Source organism: Xiphophorus couchianus, chromosome 1 (assembly GCF_001444195.1).
Source record: "Xiphophorus couchianus chromosome 1, X_couchianus-1.0, whole genome shotgun sequence".
Lineage (NCBI taxonomy): Eukaryota > Metazoa > Chordata > Actinopteri > Cyprinodontiformes > Poeciliidae > Xiphophorus > Xiphophorus couchianus.
The window spans coordinates 12101098-12117530 of NC_040228.1; the positions used below are offsets into that span (position 1 = coordinate 12101098).

Consider the following 16433-nt stretch of genomic DNA (forward strand, 5'->3'; position numbering starts at 1 on the left):
GATTTTTTTATTGTTCTTATTACGAATCAAATATGATTCAGTATTTTGGAACTAGGCCTAGTTCTTGCTTGTTGTCTATGGCTTTCCTTTTAATTGTTTTATTATAAATGCGTTAACGTTGTTTTTAATATAGTTTTATCATAAGTTGCGTAATTATTTCCCTTTGTTTAGACCAAGATACTCATTAAATGATGAGACCCACAGCAATGGCAGCATATGGTAGCTGAAATAAAATCCTTTCTTGCCACAAAAGGAAATGTTCATATTAGATTTTTTTTCTCCTCCTCCTCTCTGATTCTCCATCTGGGAGCCCTTTGCAATTTAATCATCACTAAAATCATTAAAAATATCTGAAGATTAAATTATATTGGCATTTGCAAAATTATGTAATACATTTACATTACAATGAAGAAATTAAAATAATGCATTTTCGCTGTCTGGGGTGTATGAAATTTCCACATGGGAAATATAACTGAAGAAATGGACAGACTCTGATTTTCTTTGCCTTTGGTGGCAGTTAATAGGGTAGCAGAGGTTCAGATTTCATTGTGTGAACCTTTCTGCACTTCCTTTGATGGATGTCCCTAAAAGTCTCGATGGTCTCTCTGAATTATAAAATGAAAATACATTTTTGAGAAGCAGGGCAGGTTCAATTGGAGGAGATTTGAAATACTCTGAATTGTACTTAAAAGATTTGTTGGAAGCTTGGGAAGTATATAAAGTTAGGTTATTATAGCAAAGGAGCCATTTGGTTATTCACCTTAATGTGCAGACGTTGAGCGTGCTTCGAATGTCTTCAAGGGTTCATTCGTGTTCATTTCAGGACTCACTGATGAAGAGGTAGAGTTGGCCATCCAGCGCTCTGGCAGCACAGAGGAAGTCTTGCCTTTGAGCCCTGTGGGACTCCCGACTCCACCTTATGCAGCTCAGCTAACTCCTGTACCACCCAGTAAGTACGTCTTGTAGGCCATGTTTTTCCCTGTGAACTATTGGCTAATAATTTAGCATAAAGTCAGTCAGAGATGCTCAAGTCCAGTCTTTGAGAGCGACTATCTCACAATTTTTAGATGCCTTCCTTCTCCAAAACATCTGAATCTGTAAGCATTCACTTCTTCATCTAAAAAAACACCCGATTTTAAACGTTGCAGGCGGCTGATATCTCTCCAGGACTGTACTTGGACACCTCTGCAGTAGAAGATCAACTGATTTTATAAAAAAAAATTTTTACCCATGAATTTAGTCCGCTGAATATAGTTTTTCTAATCCTGTAGCAATTTCTTTTGCTCTTCACTTCTCTTATTTAAAAGAAAAATCATTATACTGTCTAAGGAATGAACAGAAAATGCATCAAAAAAAGAAAAAAATTAAACATAATTTACTCTACGTAAAAAAATACAGTTTGCCTATACTCTTTAAAGATTTGGCAACCTTCTCACATTAGTATTGCACAGGGGACTATTGTATAGGGAAAAATGCACCGTTTGGTTTAGATTACTTCAGACTACACTTCTTTTGACAGCGTACCAAACATCCTGAACAATACCACGCTGTTATGACAGCTGCTCATTTTGCATGCTATCATTGCTCTGCATGAGCAGCATGAAAGTGTGGTAGGCTGTTTTAACATTTTATCAAAAACTCACCTATTTCATTCTGACTCCCATTTGACTTGAATATCTCTGTAGTGGTTGTTTCCTCTTGTAAGAATTACAGATCCTCTTTTCACAATCTTCATTGTAGAGAGGAACAAAGTACTTGTTGAACAGTGCACCTGTCATCCCAGTACACATGAATGGGAAATGTGACGTCCCAGAATGCTATATGAAGTCCATTGGACTAGAAGTCCATTGGAACAGCTTGTTCCATTGGACAAGAACTCCATTTTAGATTTCTGAATATTGATTTTAAGTAGAAGAAATTGCACTGGATTGTTTTGGGGTTTTTTCTTTAAATGTTGTCCCAGACTACTAAATGTTACAATGTCTTGCCATAAGCGAGTCAGTGAGGCCACCCTGTTGCTCTGTATACATTAGACAGATGCTGCAGTACAGGAGGAAAGAAGCAGAGCAAGATCGAATGACTTGCTGCTGTGGCTGAAGAGAATTTAATTAATCTGAAATGAAGACCAAAACTGTTCATACTGCTAGCAGATTTAGCTTTAACATAAATTTGACATTTCACCAACATGTTTGTTCTGACTAGAAGCGAAATTAATGCTTCGTAGAGGCTCAGCAAAAAGCCTGACTGAATCTGTTGAACTAAATATTAGGGTGATGGCAAAGAGGATCTTGCATTTATTTTTGGGAAGAGTATTAGTAATTTTTGATATGCCATTTTTAAATAAAATTTTATTTGGCATTAATACTAAATTTTTAGTGTTTTGTTATCACTTGATGCCTGTCTAATTTCTAATCAGAAGCAAACTTCTTGGTTGAAGGAGAAGAATTTTTAAACAAACTCTACAAAGGATATGAATAATTGTGGTCTATTTCCAGTTAAGAACTGGGAACATCACTTGCTCTCTTTAATTCACTGGGTAGTCTGTTTGCATTTCACACTGTAAGGAAACTGCACCACTTTTTGTGTGCTTGTGCACCAGATTTCATGTTACTCTTTATTCCTAGCCAGATTAATCAGATTAACTAACCTGTTTAACTTTGACCAAACAGCTCTGTTGTCCTTAGGATGCCTGACTCATTGCAACTGGATCCTAACCAACTTATAAGTAGTTGAAAACTCTCACACTCTTGTTTGTGACTTTTATATTTAGGTACACTTTCTTATTTCCACTAAATCAACTTGTTTTTGTCCAAGTTACAAAACTTGTTAGTTTTTTCTTCTGCTCATTTGCTGTTACAGATGTCCCATTCAGCTTTAATTTATATACTGAAGTTATGTGGTTAATTCATTTACCGTGATTTTAAAGACAAATAGAACATAACAGCGCACATATGAAGCCCATGACGTCCCGCAGCGTTCCATTTCTGTTGGGGTCCCAGCCTGGCAAGACCCTACACCACAACCTGTATCTTTATTACTTCAGGGGGTTGTGAATCCTCTGTCCACTGATTTCCCAATGCAGAATGAAGTCCGCATAATGCTTAACCCATATGACAATGATTCCAGATGTATTCCACCCTCATTTATTACCACACTGTCCTTGACTCCCCGGCATCTCATGTTTTGTAATGAAAGTGATGTTGATGGGATGGCCATGTAGTTAGGGAGACTCGCAGCTCTCCGTCCGTAGTAGGGGGTTTTATATCAAAACGGCTATAAGGGAGCTGCATAATGAGGTGAGAGCTGGTCGTCTTGTATGGGGGGTCATGCTCAAAAGAGGGGGCTACCTGCCTCTGATGTCCTTCTTATGGGGACGGTGCACAGGGACCCGCATCCATCTCTGTCGCAGTAATGGATACTCTGATCTCTATTTCCACACAGTAGAAGGACAGGAAGGCCTCCACTGAACCCAATAAATTTGAGAGGAGATTGGAAAAACGGGGGATGGAGTCCACGGTTTCACAGCCTAAGTGACCAAATAAAAAAGAGGAAGATGGCAGTGTGGAAGTGGGAAAGAAAGGGGGAAAGACAAAGGAAGAATGAAAAGCCCTAAAGCAGAGGGGGTAAGAGCAATGGGTGAGCCCTGGTGATGCATTCAGGCATCATCAGGGTCAACACCCCATCCCAAGGACTTTCAGGCCTTTCATAAGCCTGGCATTCTGGGATGGCTGACAGTCTATCCCAGCTTTAATGTTGATGAAGACCCAAATTTATATGGTTATCATATGGATGATTTAAAAAAAAAAAATTCAATGGGAAAGGTTAGAGGTTCACCGAATGGCACTGCAGCAGTGAAACATAACCTTGAGGCAGGAAAATAAAACGACATTCACCCTGGAAATATACCATACATTTCTGCCTGAGAGGGTCTTCAGTTTTATTTGCATGTAAAATCACAAGTGCTAAGGCAAAAAGATCAATGTAGTTTACTCACTTCAAGCCAGTAAACATGCACCACATAACCCATTAGGTGAAATCAGACTTGTAATAGAATATCAATGGTGTGCTTCAAGTGGGGTTAGCCTCAAATAATTTGTATTCATTTTTCCCTCGCTGGAGTAAATAAAAGAAAAACTCGCATGCTTCCTCTAGACGTGTTGCTTAGTGACATTTTCAGTTGAATGCCTCTCTTAAGTGGGGAATTTCCACCTTGACAGGCAGTTGGCCTACCCAGATGACAGCTTGCACAATGACACACTTTCACATCATCTGTCACTCAGAAAGACAGTCAGCTTCAAAATGCACAGAAACACTCTTTTATGTTTTTGTTCATCTTAGGTGCTTTCTGTGCAAATACTGTTTATACTTAAAAAAGTATTTCATTCTAATCACCACAGTTTATCAGATACTCGATTTAATCATGCTGCAAATCTTTTCTAATATTTGGTGATGGTGACTTTTTCAGTCATTCAATCTTTATTAAGTTTGATAAGGATTTTAATTTATAGTCCAAGAAAAGACAGCTAATTACTGTAGAAGGATAAATGGTTCATAACATTACAAATACAATCTAAAAGTGTCTTCCAAGTCACTACTTTGTAGAATCACTTTTTTTTGGCTACAATTGAAGTCTTTTGGAGCATGTTGGTATCGGCTTTACACATCTAGGTATTGATATTTTTGCCCGCCTGCCTTTGCAAAAACAGAAAAAAGCTTAAGTTCAATTAGATTGAATGTCTTCCCACAGGTTCTCATTGAATTTCCTACAGAAGGAAGGAACAGCATTATTATTATCAGCATTATTCTACCTCCACCATGTTTTACTGTGTAAATGTATTTTCAGGGCAATTTGCAGCATCCCACAGATTATCCCACAGATTAGTTTGCATGCAAAAGCTAACTTTTGGTCTTGTCTGACCAGAGATCCTTCTTTCACATATTTCTTCTTTTCACTTGCTTCTTATAACTCCTCCATACAGACCAGATCTCACAACTAATTCCAGTAGACAGATTCTCACACTTGAGCCATGGATTTGTGCACAGTCTCTTGACTGCTTGTCTGATTAATGCTCCCCTTGCCCTAAGTTAGATGGACTACTATATCTTGGTTGTTTTTCAGAGATGCCATATTCAAATAGTGGATGGAACAGAGCTTTGTGACATGTTAAACACTTGGAAGATCATTATATTGCCTATATCTACTTTAAACTTTATAACCTGACCTGTCTGCGGGGTTTGTTGTTTGTCATCATGCCTTTTGTTCACTAATGTTCCTGCAGACCTCTGACATATTCATAAAACACACAAAAATCATGGATATATGCTAGGATTAAACTGCAGAAATTTAGAAAACAATGTGCCATCCATGTAGACCTGTTTGTGGTTCCAATGTGACAAAATGCAAAAATGTCATTTCTTTCCATGTAAAAATATTTTTCCTAGGCTGTTGCTCATGAAATATGAGTGTAGTATCATTACTTTATATATGTCCTTATATTTTGGATATAATAGTTTGTTGTGTCTAAAGATCAGGGTTTAATCTTTTTTTTTTTTCTAATTTTTTATTTTTACTTTTTTTTTTCTCTATTTCCAGCAGGCTACAGATGGAGAGACTACGGAGCGCTCACCATCATTATGGTTGGCATCGCATTTGGCTTTCATCAGCTTTACAAGGCAAGTCCCACCACAGCATAATGGCCGTTTCCTTCCTCAATTTCATATCACAGTAAAAGCTCGACAAACATATTAGCAGGCTCCACGCTGCATGTATCTCCTCTCCTTCATATTGCATTGAAATATGTTCACATCAGTCTAAGACAAACTGAAGGCGCCACTGCAGCACGCAGCATCACTCCGGTCTTGTTTTTGAAGTAACCATGCTTGACGTCAGAGCATGATCTCATTCTATCCTCTTATTTTTCCTTTGAAAAGTGTATTTGCCAGCACAGCACAGAACTTGTTTTTTTGGACATATTACAGACTAAAATAAACCCCCTGATTTTTATTGGGCTTGAACATGAGCTCATGAGGTTCCTTGTCCACAGTGACACTAATCCCACAGTGCTTGTTGTACTCTAAATGACATGTGGAAACCATTAGTCTAGTTTTAAAAGAGGCCAGGAGCCTTAGCAGCAGTTTCTGACCTAGATGACAGGCAATTCCACTTTGTGTGTGTTGGAGAGAGAAACAGAGAACATAAGATGGCACATACAGCAAAGTTTTCTTTAGATGCCTTTTTGCTATCATTTACTCTCCCCGCAGAGTGTTTTGTAAGGCTGGATGAGCACATTCCTGTTTTTCTGTGTCTTCAGGCAAAAAAGCACACACAGTCCCAGCCTACAGATTCCTACATGGAAAAATGCTTCCCTTGTTTGGTAGGTAGGAATCCCTGGTGGGATGGCACAGGTTGCTGTCATGTCACTGTAGTGTAGCGCCAGTCGCACCATATGTCCACGATTCTGTGCAGACTTTATTTATGTTATGGTCTGCCTTGTAAACACCACACTCACAGCAACCCACTCATTAATTACCATGTGTTGACACCTTTTTAATCTTTTTTTTTTTCTTCTCAGAAAAGTGTTTATTACTTGCACCGGTGTGACATCTTGCCTCTTGAGTTGGAGAGAAAACCCGGCAAAGGGTTTGAAACTGGGAGTTATATTTTTTCCTCCACTAAGTGTGTGAATTGCTTTGCAAAAGTATTAGTACCTCTTTTGTGTCTTGTTTTCCACATTTTTTAAATTACAATTTACACTCCAGTGTATTTTACAGAGATTCTCTCTGTCTTTCCAACACAAAGTGGTGCATAATTGTCAATTGGAAGAAACATACTAAATGGGCTTTAAGCAGTTTGCATTTTCTCTTTATGCTAATGACCCTAAGTAAAATCTAGTGCAACCAGTTGTCTTCAGAAGCCACCTGGTTTCAGAATAGTCTATGAATAATTTCATTTCACCATAAATCTGTCTGTCCTCTGAAGGCCTCAAAGGTTTGTTTGTCAGTAAACAAATGGCATTACAAAGACCAAGCAAACAGGTCAGGGAGAAAGTTATAGAGTTTTTAAATCGGGGTCGGCTCAAAACACAATGTCTCAAACTTTGATCGTCTCATGGAACATTGTCTTATTCATCATCAGGAAAAGGAGAGTTTAACAAAACTACTAATCAACAAGAATATCTGGTCAAAGTATCTGGTCAAAGCGACATTCCAGGCAGAAAGAACTTTATTGGAAGCAGCCAAGTGAACTATAGTTGCTCTGGGGAAGCTGCAGAAATCAGTTATCAGGATGAGTATTATTCATGCTGTCAACAGGCTGCCCTTCATACAGCATTAGCAAGAAGAAAGGAATTGTTAAAAAAAGAAGCCACAAGAAGTAGGATTTGCAGATTTGCAGGGGACACAGCAAAAAATACACTTAAATTAAACTTTTTGGCCTAAACTTAAAACTTGTAGCTATGATCTATGAATGAAATGTTTGAAATATGTTTCTACTAATAAAATTGACTCAGGGAGGACTAAATGCAAATGCAGATTTTTATTTGTATATACATATATATATATTTTTTTATTTTTATTTTTTTATTGAATTTTTGCTCTACTTTGTTTTGGTCTGATACTAAAAATTAGATTAGAACCCATATAGCTGTGCCTGGCTTAAGGTTTAGGGCACACAAATACTTTTGTAACCCCTAGATAGTATGAACATTCAGGAGTTAACAGAGTCAGTGGAGAAATAAAGAAGACAATGTTGGCCTCACAGTGATTAACAAATGCCTTTTGGTGCCTATTAAACATTGATATTATTCATTTTTGTGTTTGCTGCTGCAGAGAAATGATTATCTTGATACTGTTGGTTACTATTTTCAATTTCCATCGATGTGTTTTTCCAAACATGCAATAAAAGATACTCATACACGATTTGTAATCATTTTCCTTTTTATTCATTTGCCTATCAAATTACGTAATTGAATAATCATCTATTAAGGTTTCTGATTGATGCTCAAACTTACTAATGATTGGAACAATAAATGTATGTAACCACCTTCATTAACAACCATTAACAGCAGCTCTGACTCTTTGCTGTTGAAAAACACACAAAGTTACATAGCAGCTTTGACAACCAGCCTTGTATCCAATCAGCAAAGCCTTCTTTGACCTGGCATATGGAGGTGGCCTTGTCTTTTTCCTCATCTTTCTTCTGCTTTCTACCAGAGAGAAGTGTAATCTTGTGCCATGCTTTTAATTGCAGAAATACATCCTTCCCCTCATTATGGGGAGCCGAGAGGACAAGAAGCATCTGCAGAGGATGGAAAGCAACATTGCAGCAATGAGTGGCACGCTGACACAGACAGGTGAAGATTAATATCTTCATCACTTTCTCCCTCCTTAACATTTTCCCTCATTTATCTGTCGCCAAAATCGGGGGGCCCCGCACGTTTTTAACAAATGACGCCGCTGTCATTTCGCTTTAATTTGAAATTGCTTGTTTACTGTCAGGCTCGGGCTCAATTAATTACGTTTCGCTGAAAAGCTCTTAACCTCGGAATATTAATGAGGAGTTGGGAAATGACAACTTTTCTCAACCCCTCCACCCACCCCCCTTCATTCACCACCCACCCGCCACCCCATCTTCGCAACAACCTCACCCCCCATCCGAAACCTCCGTCGCCATCATTGTCAGCCACCCTCTCCCCTGTAGGTGGGCTGAAAGTTCATTTTAATTTTGTGTGTGTGTGTTTGCTTTTTTTTTTGGGGGGGGGATTTGTGTGCGCAGCTCAGCACTGTGTGGTATCTGCGCTCAGCACTGGCCCCAGTGTGATTAAGTGCACGGTGACAGGTGCGGCTCCCGTGTTGGACAGGTGAGGAATCTCAACCTGGCTGTCAGACAGGGGGGGAGAGAGATGAGGGGAGAGAACTGCTTTTCCAGCTCTTTGTCAGTATAATTAAAAATCCAGGGAGGCGTAAATGAGAGATGCACTCTGAGAAACTTAGGTCTTGTTAGCGGTAGTGTTAAGCTGAAGTGTGTTTTCACATGATTCATACCGGTCCCCGGTTCATTTAGGTGGGTTAGGAGCAAAACTGTCTCCGGCAGGCGATGGCTGTTTTTGTGTTTCAATTGTCATGGCAATATCATGTTTCATTTATGCAAAACCTTTGAAGATAGTCAAAGCACGCTTAAGTTCAGTGCTGTGACAGCGCTAGAATGTCCTTCCTTGTTACTCTGTTGTGAGGGAAAATAGTTTGTTTAATGTTTAACACAGTATATTGATAGAACAAATTATGCATGCCTACTCACACAACCGAAACTTCATCAAACCACGGCTTTTCAACATCCCATTCAAGCTCAGGATTTTGACTATGCAGATAAATGATGCGAAAACAGGCATGGCTCAACGTTAATGTTAAATAAAAATACCACACTTTCACTCCACTTACACAAAGGTATTTTTTCCTAAGGTGTGTTACGTAATTGCTTCTATTTTGATTTTCTGGAATATCTAAATATTCAATATTAAATTACAATAATGTTACCTTTAAGACTAACTTTTACACATTTTAATTTTGATACATAGACATAAAAACAAAACATGGAATAATCTGGTGAACCTAATAGAACTCAAGTGGTTCTTTTGTTGAGTGCTTAGTCTATTTGTCTTTTGCTGGTCTAATAAAGTACAGACAGATCTGCTAGCTCAAAACTCACGAATGTCAGTGGTTTTTGGGCAGGACAGGAAGATATCCAAACAGCCAGATTCTTTTTCCTTGGGTAAAATAAAAGTCTGAATCCGTCTTTCATCGGCTCAGCAGCAGTATAAGTGGCAGCCCTAACTACTTGGAGCTCAATGCAGCTGGAAAAATCTCCCACATTTTCTCTGATATCCCATTAAAGAACATTAGACTATAAGGACAGTCTGGCAGACAATTTTAGTGGTTTTAAAACTGTAATATTTTTTAAAACTTTGGTTTACCTCAACATAGGCCATAAAACATATCCATAGAACAATGAAATTTAATATGACAGATTACTCAACAAGATGTTAAGGTTTGGAAAGCCTGGTCAGTGTGATCTAGCAAGAAAGAGTCGGTCAACCAAGCCTATTTTCCTTTTGGGATCAATAAAGTTGACTCGATTTTAGTCATTTATTTCTTTGATAATGAGATTTGGGAAAAGGATGTAATGCTGCATGTCATAAACTGGCAAACTGTCTAGGATGTATTTTGCCTCTCTCCCAACGACTGCTAGCAATGGGTACTGACCCCTGTGGCATATTTACAAGTATTAGAATCAGCTTTATTTACCAAAACTATATGCATTTACCAAGACTGTATGCAGACTGTATGAAAAATAATTTCAGTTCAGTTTTACACACTCACAGTGTACAGACATTAGGTGTAAATTCTTAAATTGTAGAGGAAATGAAAGATAAACTGTGTGCACATGTAGACATGTAGCCGTGTTTTTGTTATTTTTGTTACATGAAGAAAAAGTGGGGGGAAAAAAGTACATTGGGTATTTTGTTTTCAGCAAAATAGCTGACAAGTCATCGTGTTAGGTGGCATTAAATGAATGGATGGTTCTTAACGATCCCACATATGCATTTGAATGTGTAGGTGATGGACAGGACTCTCAGTAAATTGAAGCATTCTGGTTTTCCTCGTTGTCAGTTTGTTCAAGATTTATGGCCAGTGTGGTGAGATGAAGCCTCAGGATACATTAGCTGAAATACATTACAGTGCAAATGTTTTAAACCTCAGCTGATTTTTCCTTTTTATTTCTTTGCCTGGAAGGACCTAGACGACGTTGTTGTAATTTAACAATAATTTAAAGTGATCTTCAACAATTAGCTCTTCAAATTTCCTCAAGGTTTCTCTTTTGACTTTGGCATCTTTTTCATAAATTATCAGCCCATACCTAAAAAATTCAGTATATTGTGCAGAGTGAAGCACAAATAAAGCGTTGTCACCCCAACGCTTTATTTGATTAATAATAATCACTTTTTTGGGTTGTCAACCCAAAAAAGGTGATTTGGAACAGAAGTGGCTTTCCTTAAGGAATATAAAAAAAGTCCATTTGAACACCTGACAGAAGTGAACAATGAAGACCAACCCAAAATAATGCCAAGATGGTCTAGAAACAAAATGTGAAGACTTGGTGGATAGTTTAGATGTTTGCAAAGTGCTAACAGACTCAGTATAGGACACAGAGAAATGTTGAGATAGGAGACATACAGTCATAATTTGTCAGTAATAATCTTTTAGATGGATACTAAAAATCAACCACATTTAAATTTCCATAGCAACCAGTGTTTTGTATGTTATCTTTGTACCCTCGTGTGGGAAACTTCCACGAACTTCCAACAGATATTTGTTTAGACATGTGGTGGACATTCCCTTGAACTTCAGATGAAAACAAATGTAGAATTTGCGTTTCCAGCTCATGTGAAAAGGGAAAAAAGAAAAACCACAGTTGAAAATATGGCTGTTATCGTTTTATTCGGTCACACCCGTTCTATTGTTTCCTGGCTGCTCTAGGAAGGCGGAGGGGCAGGAATTGTGTGAGATGGCGTGCAAGGTGTGTCTCCCTGAATCTGATTAACAAATATGTGCTATTTTATGATCATTTTCTCCCAACTATGCAAACACACTTCCCCTGGCGATTTCACTGCCTATTCTTGCTACTACTTATCGTTTTTTGGAGATTTGCCAGCATGGAACGCCCTACTCAGTTTGTCAGCGAGGGCAGGATTACAGGGAATGGAGTGCTCTCATGTTTTGCCAGTGAGAAAGTGAGACTCCAATGAAAAGAAGGAAAAAAAAAAACCATTGGTCTTTTCTTCAGCCAGCATGTAGAACTAATTTGCTATGACTGCAGTAGCCAAGCTGCTATCGTAGTTAATGACTGTTGTAGTTAACAGTTGGGGAGAGGGGTTGCAATTACACTGAGAGTTTTCTCCCCCCTGCTTCCCCTTTGTCTTCCGCTCCCTCTTGCTTTCTCTCTCATCGCTGCACTGAGTAATAGCGACCGACTGCTTCGCTGCTGCCAATTGCTTGAACCCCCCTTTTGTTAAAGTTCATGTATTTCTCTAGTGCCAGGCGCAATGAGGTGATGTATCCTTTTGAATGGGGACCACATTAGTCTTTCTCACCAGCCCCAGCTAAGAGTAAAGGGCCTTGACTCCCATTATGATTTGCCTACAACTTCACACGGACAATTAATGAATGGATCCTGGAGCTCCTTCAGCACGGCTAGGCTGTAATGGAATTGCGAGGCTGTTTGGGCACTCTTTGTTGGTGGGAGCCATATTGGTGACCAGCTGGCCATTAAAGACAGAGACAGGCCTGGACATATGTAGTGTACATTATAGCGAGGTATTTACTGAATAATTTACTGAATACACAATGCGCAGCCTCCTCGCAGCAGCTGCACATTCTCTCACATGCACGGGTGCACTCACACGTCGCAGCTACCGTCTCCTTCTGATTCATGCCTGGCCAAAGTCATTGACTTTATTAATATTCTTGGCTTCAAATCGGAAATATCACAGAGGAAGAATTTGTGCATTTTTTGACGACTATCTGAGCAAAAAGAAGCCAGATTTTTTTCATGAGACAAGCGAAGAGTTGGACTGTGAACTGTTTGATTGAAGTAATGATTTTATTGTTAAAGAAATGGCATAAAACGGCATTGAGCAAGATTTCTTTGGGTTTGTTGAACAGATCAACGCAACAAAGTACATCACAAATAATCAATTAGACAATTATTTGTGTTTAAATCCATTTCTGTTGTATTTGGGCACATTGTGTTTATATTTGCAGTGAGCATAACTTTAAAACAACAAAGCTTGTGGATAAACAAGAGGTCTCACTTGAAACCAAACTGTAGGTGTGTCTGTATCTCACGTAGTTTTTTTTTAAAACAAGTTGGTTCTTCATTCAGTGAAGTTACTTGCAGTGAGTACAGTATCCAGAAATTTTACTCAAGTGAAAGTAGTGATACTTTGTAGTAATATTGCTTAGGTAAAAGTAATAAGCATGGGGCAGTAAAACTATTCAGTCAATCTTTTCAAAAAAGTTACTAAAGTTAGTGAAAGTAGATACCACCCATATCAAATGAAGTCATTTGACACATTCAGGAGTAGGTCAAACATTGAAGCTGCAACAATGTTTACACTGAATTGCATTATAACTGATTGAATTACTTCTTTGTTTAAAAATAATAATAATAAAATGTTTCACAAAACTTAAACAGTGTTTTTAAGTAATCACTGTTTAGAGTAGAATAATTTAGTCCCATGTTTGACTGGTATATTTGTTTTAGAGCTATTTAGATGGAGTTGAAAGTCTTTTAAACTGTAAAACAGCACTTCACTCAAAAACAGACTGACGCTACTGTGGTCTAAATTCACTCATTTATTTCACTAGCAAACTCAAGCTTTCGGGATCACTAAAGAGGCAAATTAGGATAATTCATGTTAGACTTTCACAGTCACTCAGACAACTTAGCAAGATTTTACACTTCAGACCTGTCCACATAACAGTTTGTGCTGACTAGACTTGTGAGGACATTTGTCAGGGACTTGGAAACGACTCTGTCCTTATTGGTCAAATTTTGGGTGTTTGTGCGTACTCTGGCGGTCTCACCGGGCAATTTAATGATGCGTTTTCTCACATGTGAATGCACAGTGGCGCGATAGCAGTGCCCCAACAAACTGAGCACAGAAGCAATGAAAGGACTCATTGCTCAACAATTTTTTTTTTTCAGTACAGAGTGATTCCAGTGGTACTTCACCGGCATCGCTTCACAGGCTGCCAGAGAAAACCCCACATCTGGATAAGCCGTTCTGTGGTGTGGTGAATTCAAACACTTATGTGTCTCCTCTTGGTTTAGAGCACACACCCTGTCATAGTGACACCTTTTTAAGCAGGGATAACCGCTATTTCATTTTTATTGCTTTCTCCAGAAACGTCGGTCATACGCTGGCTCACGACGTGAGGGAGAAACTTTTAATTATTTGCACATTTGGTCTCTGGTCTAAACCAACTTTTCTGCTCAAACTCGTATTCTGTTCCTGCACGCCCGAAAAGATGAAACATTTCAACTCCCCACCTTTATTGATACAGCTCCACCAGTTTAAACACAGGTGTCACTACAAGATACTAGTCTCTCTGAAAGATCAAATATTTTTTTTCCTGGTTTACTCTTTTAAAAGAAGTGCAGCTTTCATGCTTGGCTCTGTCTTTTTGTCAGAGGTTGGTGTGAGAGGGGAGGGTACTTTACATCCAGCCCAGCCGACTACAGCTCGGGCTTTTAACCATGGCCTGACAACCTCAGCAGTGGACCACCACAATATCTGTTGATGTTAATCCTATTAGGCTTGATTTAACACTTTACACGCCCATGATTTATATGAATGTTTATTGGTTTTCTGTAATATAATCAGCTCAGGGAAACTTAATGCATTGTTTGGTAATACATGCGTGACTGGAAGCAGGGGGTGCACACACACACACACACACAAAAAAAAAAAAGCCCGGTGTTATTTGAAATCATACACCTTCGTCCAACACCAACACTTGAACTAATTCAATCTTCAAAGTCAATGGAAAAAGAACAATATTTATTAGGATTAGGAGGGACATTTTGTCTGGCAGCCTCCTCCAAAATGAAAGCCTTGTTTTTTTTTTTTTCTTTGTTGATCGTTTGAGGATTTAAGATGCATTAGAAGGCAGTGTCTGGATGGATAATGGAAGGTTAGAGACTGTTATTTAATTTAAGTTCAGACACTAGAGATTAATACCTCCATCCTATGTGAAGCCCCTCCTTTCCCACCTTCTACCCTGACGCCTCAGAACAAAAAGATGCAACTAAAGTTACAGGGTATTTAGCTGTGATTACAATTTTTGGAGTACGGCCTTGATCGGTGACACAAATTAAGCCTCGTCAGCTCTCTAAAGAAAATAAAATTTCTTTTTCAATGTCTTCACCCTCATTCTACTCGTTTTTCCACAGTCACCCAGTTACAGCAAACCCTGGTCCATATCCAGGAGCTCCTGGTCCAGCAGCAGCAGAAGATCCAGGAACTCTCTCAAGAACTATCTGCAGCAAAGGTACAGTGGGCCATATTTTTTTTGGCATCTCAAATATTTAAGGCATCTTTGAGTTTACAGTCGGAAAGTTTGAGTAAAAGCACATAAAATCTGATATAAAAAATGTCTCTAGGCCAGCTGCTAATATCTCTAATATTAATTTCCGTCACCAAAATTGAGAAATTTGTCGGAAAGAAAAAAAGTGAGCATGTTGCCGAACGCGAATGGTGTTACATATGGAATATCAAACTCAGGGATTAGAGTGTAACTGAATGGCCACCAAATTAGTGATGGTAACATCTGGATGCTGACTCACTAAAGTGTTTCCAGTCTTCAGCTTTGGGTTGTTCTGTTCCTTAACCAAATGTCTCATTCTGGGGACATTTCAAAGAGAGAACCTGTTTTTAGTGGGTCTGGAGCAAACCAACCTTTTCATATGTTGACTTTCACTAAACTCATCCATGTTTCCTACATTGAAGCTCTTTTGGAAACTAAGAGTGCTCAGACTGTCCTTTTATGTGTGTTTTCCTATAATTAATTTAACATATTACTATTAGTAAGATTCTATGCTACACTGCAACCCATTTAAAACTTCAGTATCTAACTTTTATATATATATATATATATATATATATATATATATATATATACTGTATGTATATGTTCAAACTGGCATCATATTGTGATAGTAAAACATGACTTGTACAATAATCAGTGAAAAATGTAAACTCATCTACTTCCTCCAAGTGCTTTTATTGGAGGAAATGCACTGCTCCCGGTTAAAAACAACCAATCATAGCCAGAAGGAAGGTCTTAATGCTATCAGTCATGCTCGTGTACACGTGGCTTAATGTTTTAATGGTGAAGAAATAATTTACCTTTAGAAGAAAACTGTTTATCCAATGTCATCACTGACCATGTTAAGTAGCTTGGGCATCCATAGCTATGTTGTGCTGAACCATCTGTAGCGTAGCAGAAGTCGAGGGGGAGGGTGTGATCAGCATTTGCACGAGGGTGATTGACAGCGCTAAGGCCTGGTTGTTTCTGACCAAGCGGTGTATTTCTGCAAATGGAGAAGGCAGAAGTTTGATTTTTTTTCACAGATTTTCTGTCTCATATTATACATAGTGATAGTTTCAACAAATAAGTTAAATAAATGTTTATAAAATTAACCTACTGCAGCTTTAAGGGGGGAATGTATATAGTTTAGTGCCCATGTCTCAAAAAACTCAATTTTTCATACATTTGGGCTTCAGAAAACAACTGAATGTTTGAAACCTCTAAGATTTGTAGGTTTTCTGCACTTCAAGGATTATATTTTGTCTTGAATTATACTTTTTTCAGAC

The 16433-nt window shown here is 38.4% G+C and overlaps 1 protein-coding gene across 4 annotated transcripts in view; it reads left to right on the plus strand.

Moving 5' to 3' along the window:
- pex14 (peroxisomal biogenesis factor 14) overlaps positions 1-16433 on the plus strand; it is a 61641-nt gene that overhangs the window by 31819 nt on the left and 13389 nt on the right. The window contains exons 4-7 of one of the 4 annotated variants that reach the window (XM_028012432.1): positions 824-949; positions 5597-5673; positions 8249-8351; positions 15011-15108. In XM_028012432.1, coding sequence (XP_027868233.1) covers positions 824-949; positions 5597-5673; positions 8249-8351; positions 15011-15108 — 404 coding nt within the window. Of the gene's footprint in view, positions 1-823; positions 950-5593; positions 5674-8248; positions 8352-15010; positions 15109-16433 lie in introns of all 4 variants that reach the window. The other 3 variants (XM_028012426.1, XM_028012442.1, XM_028012450.1) reach the window with 3 other exon arrangements.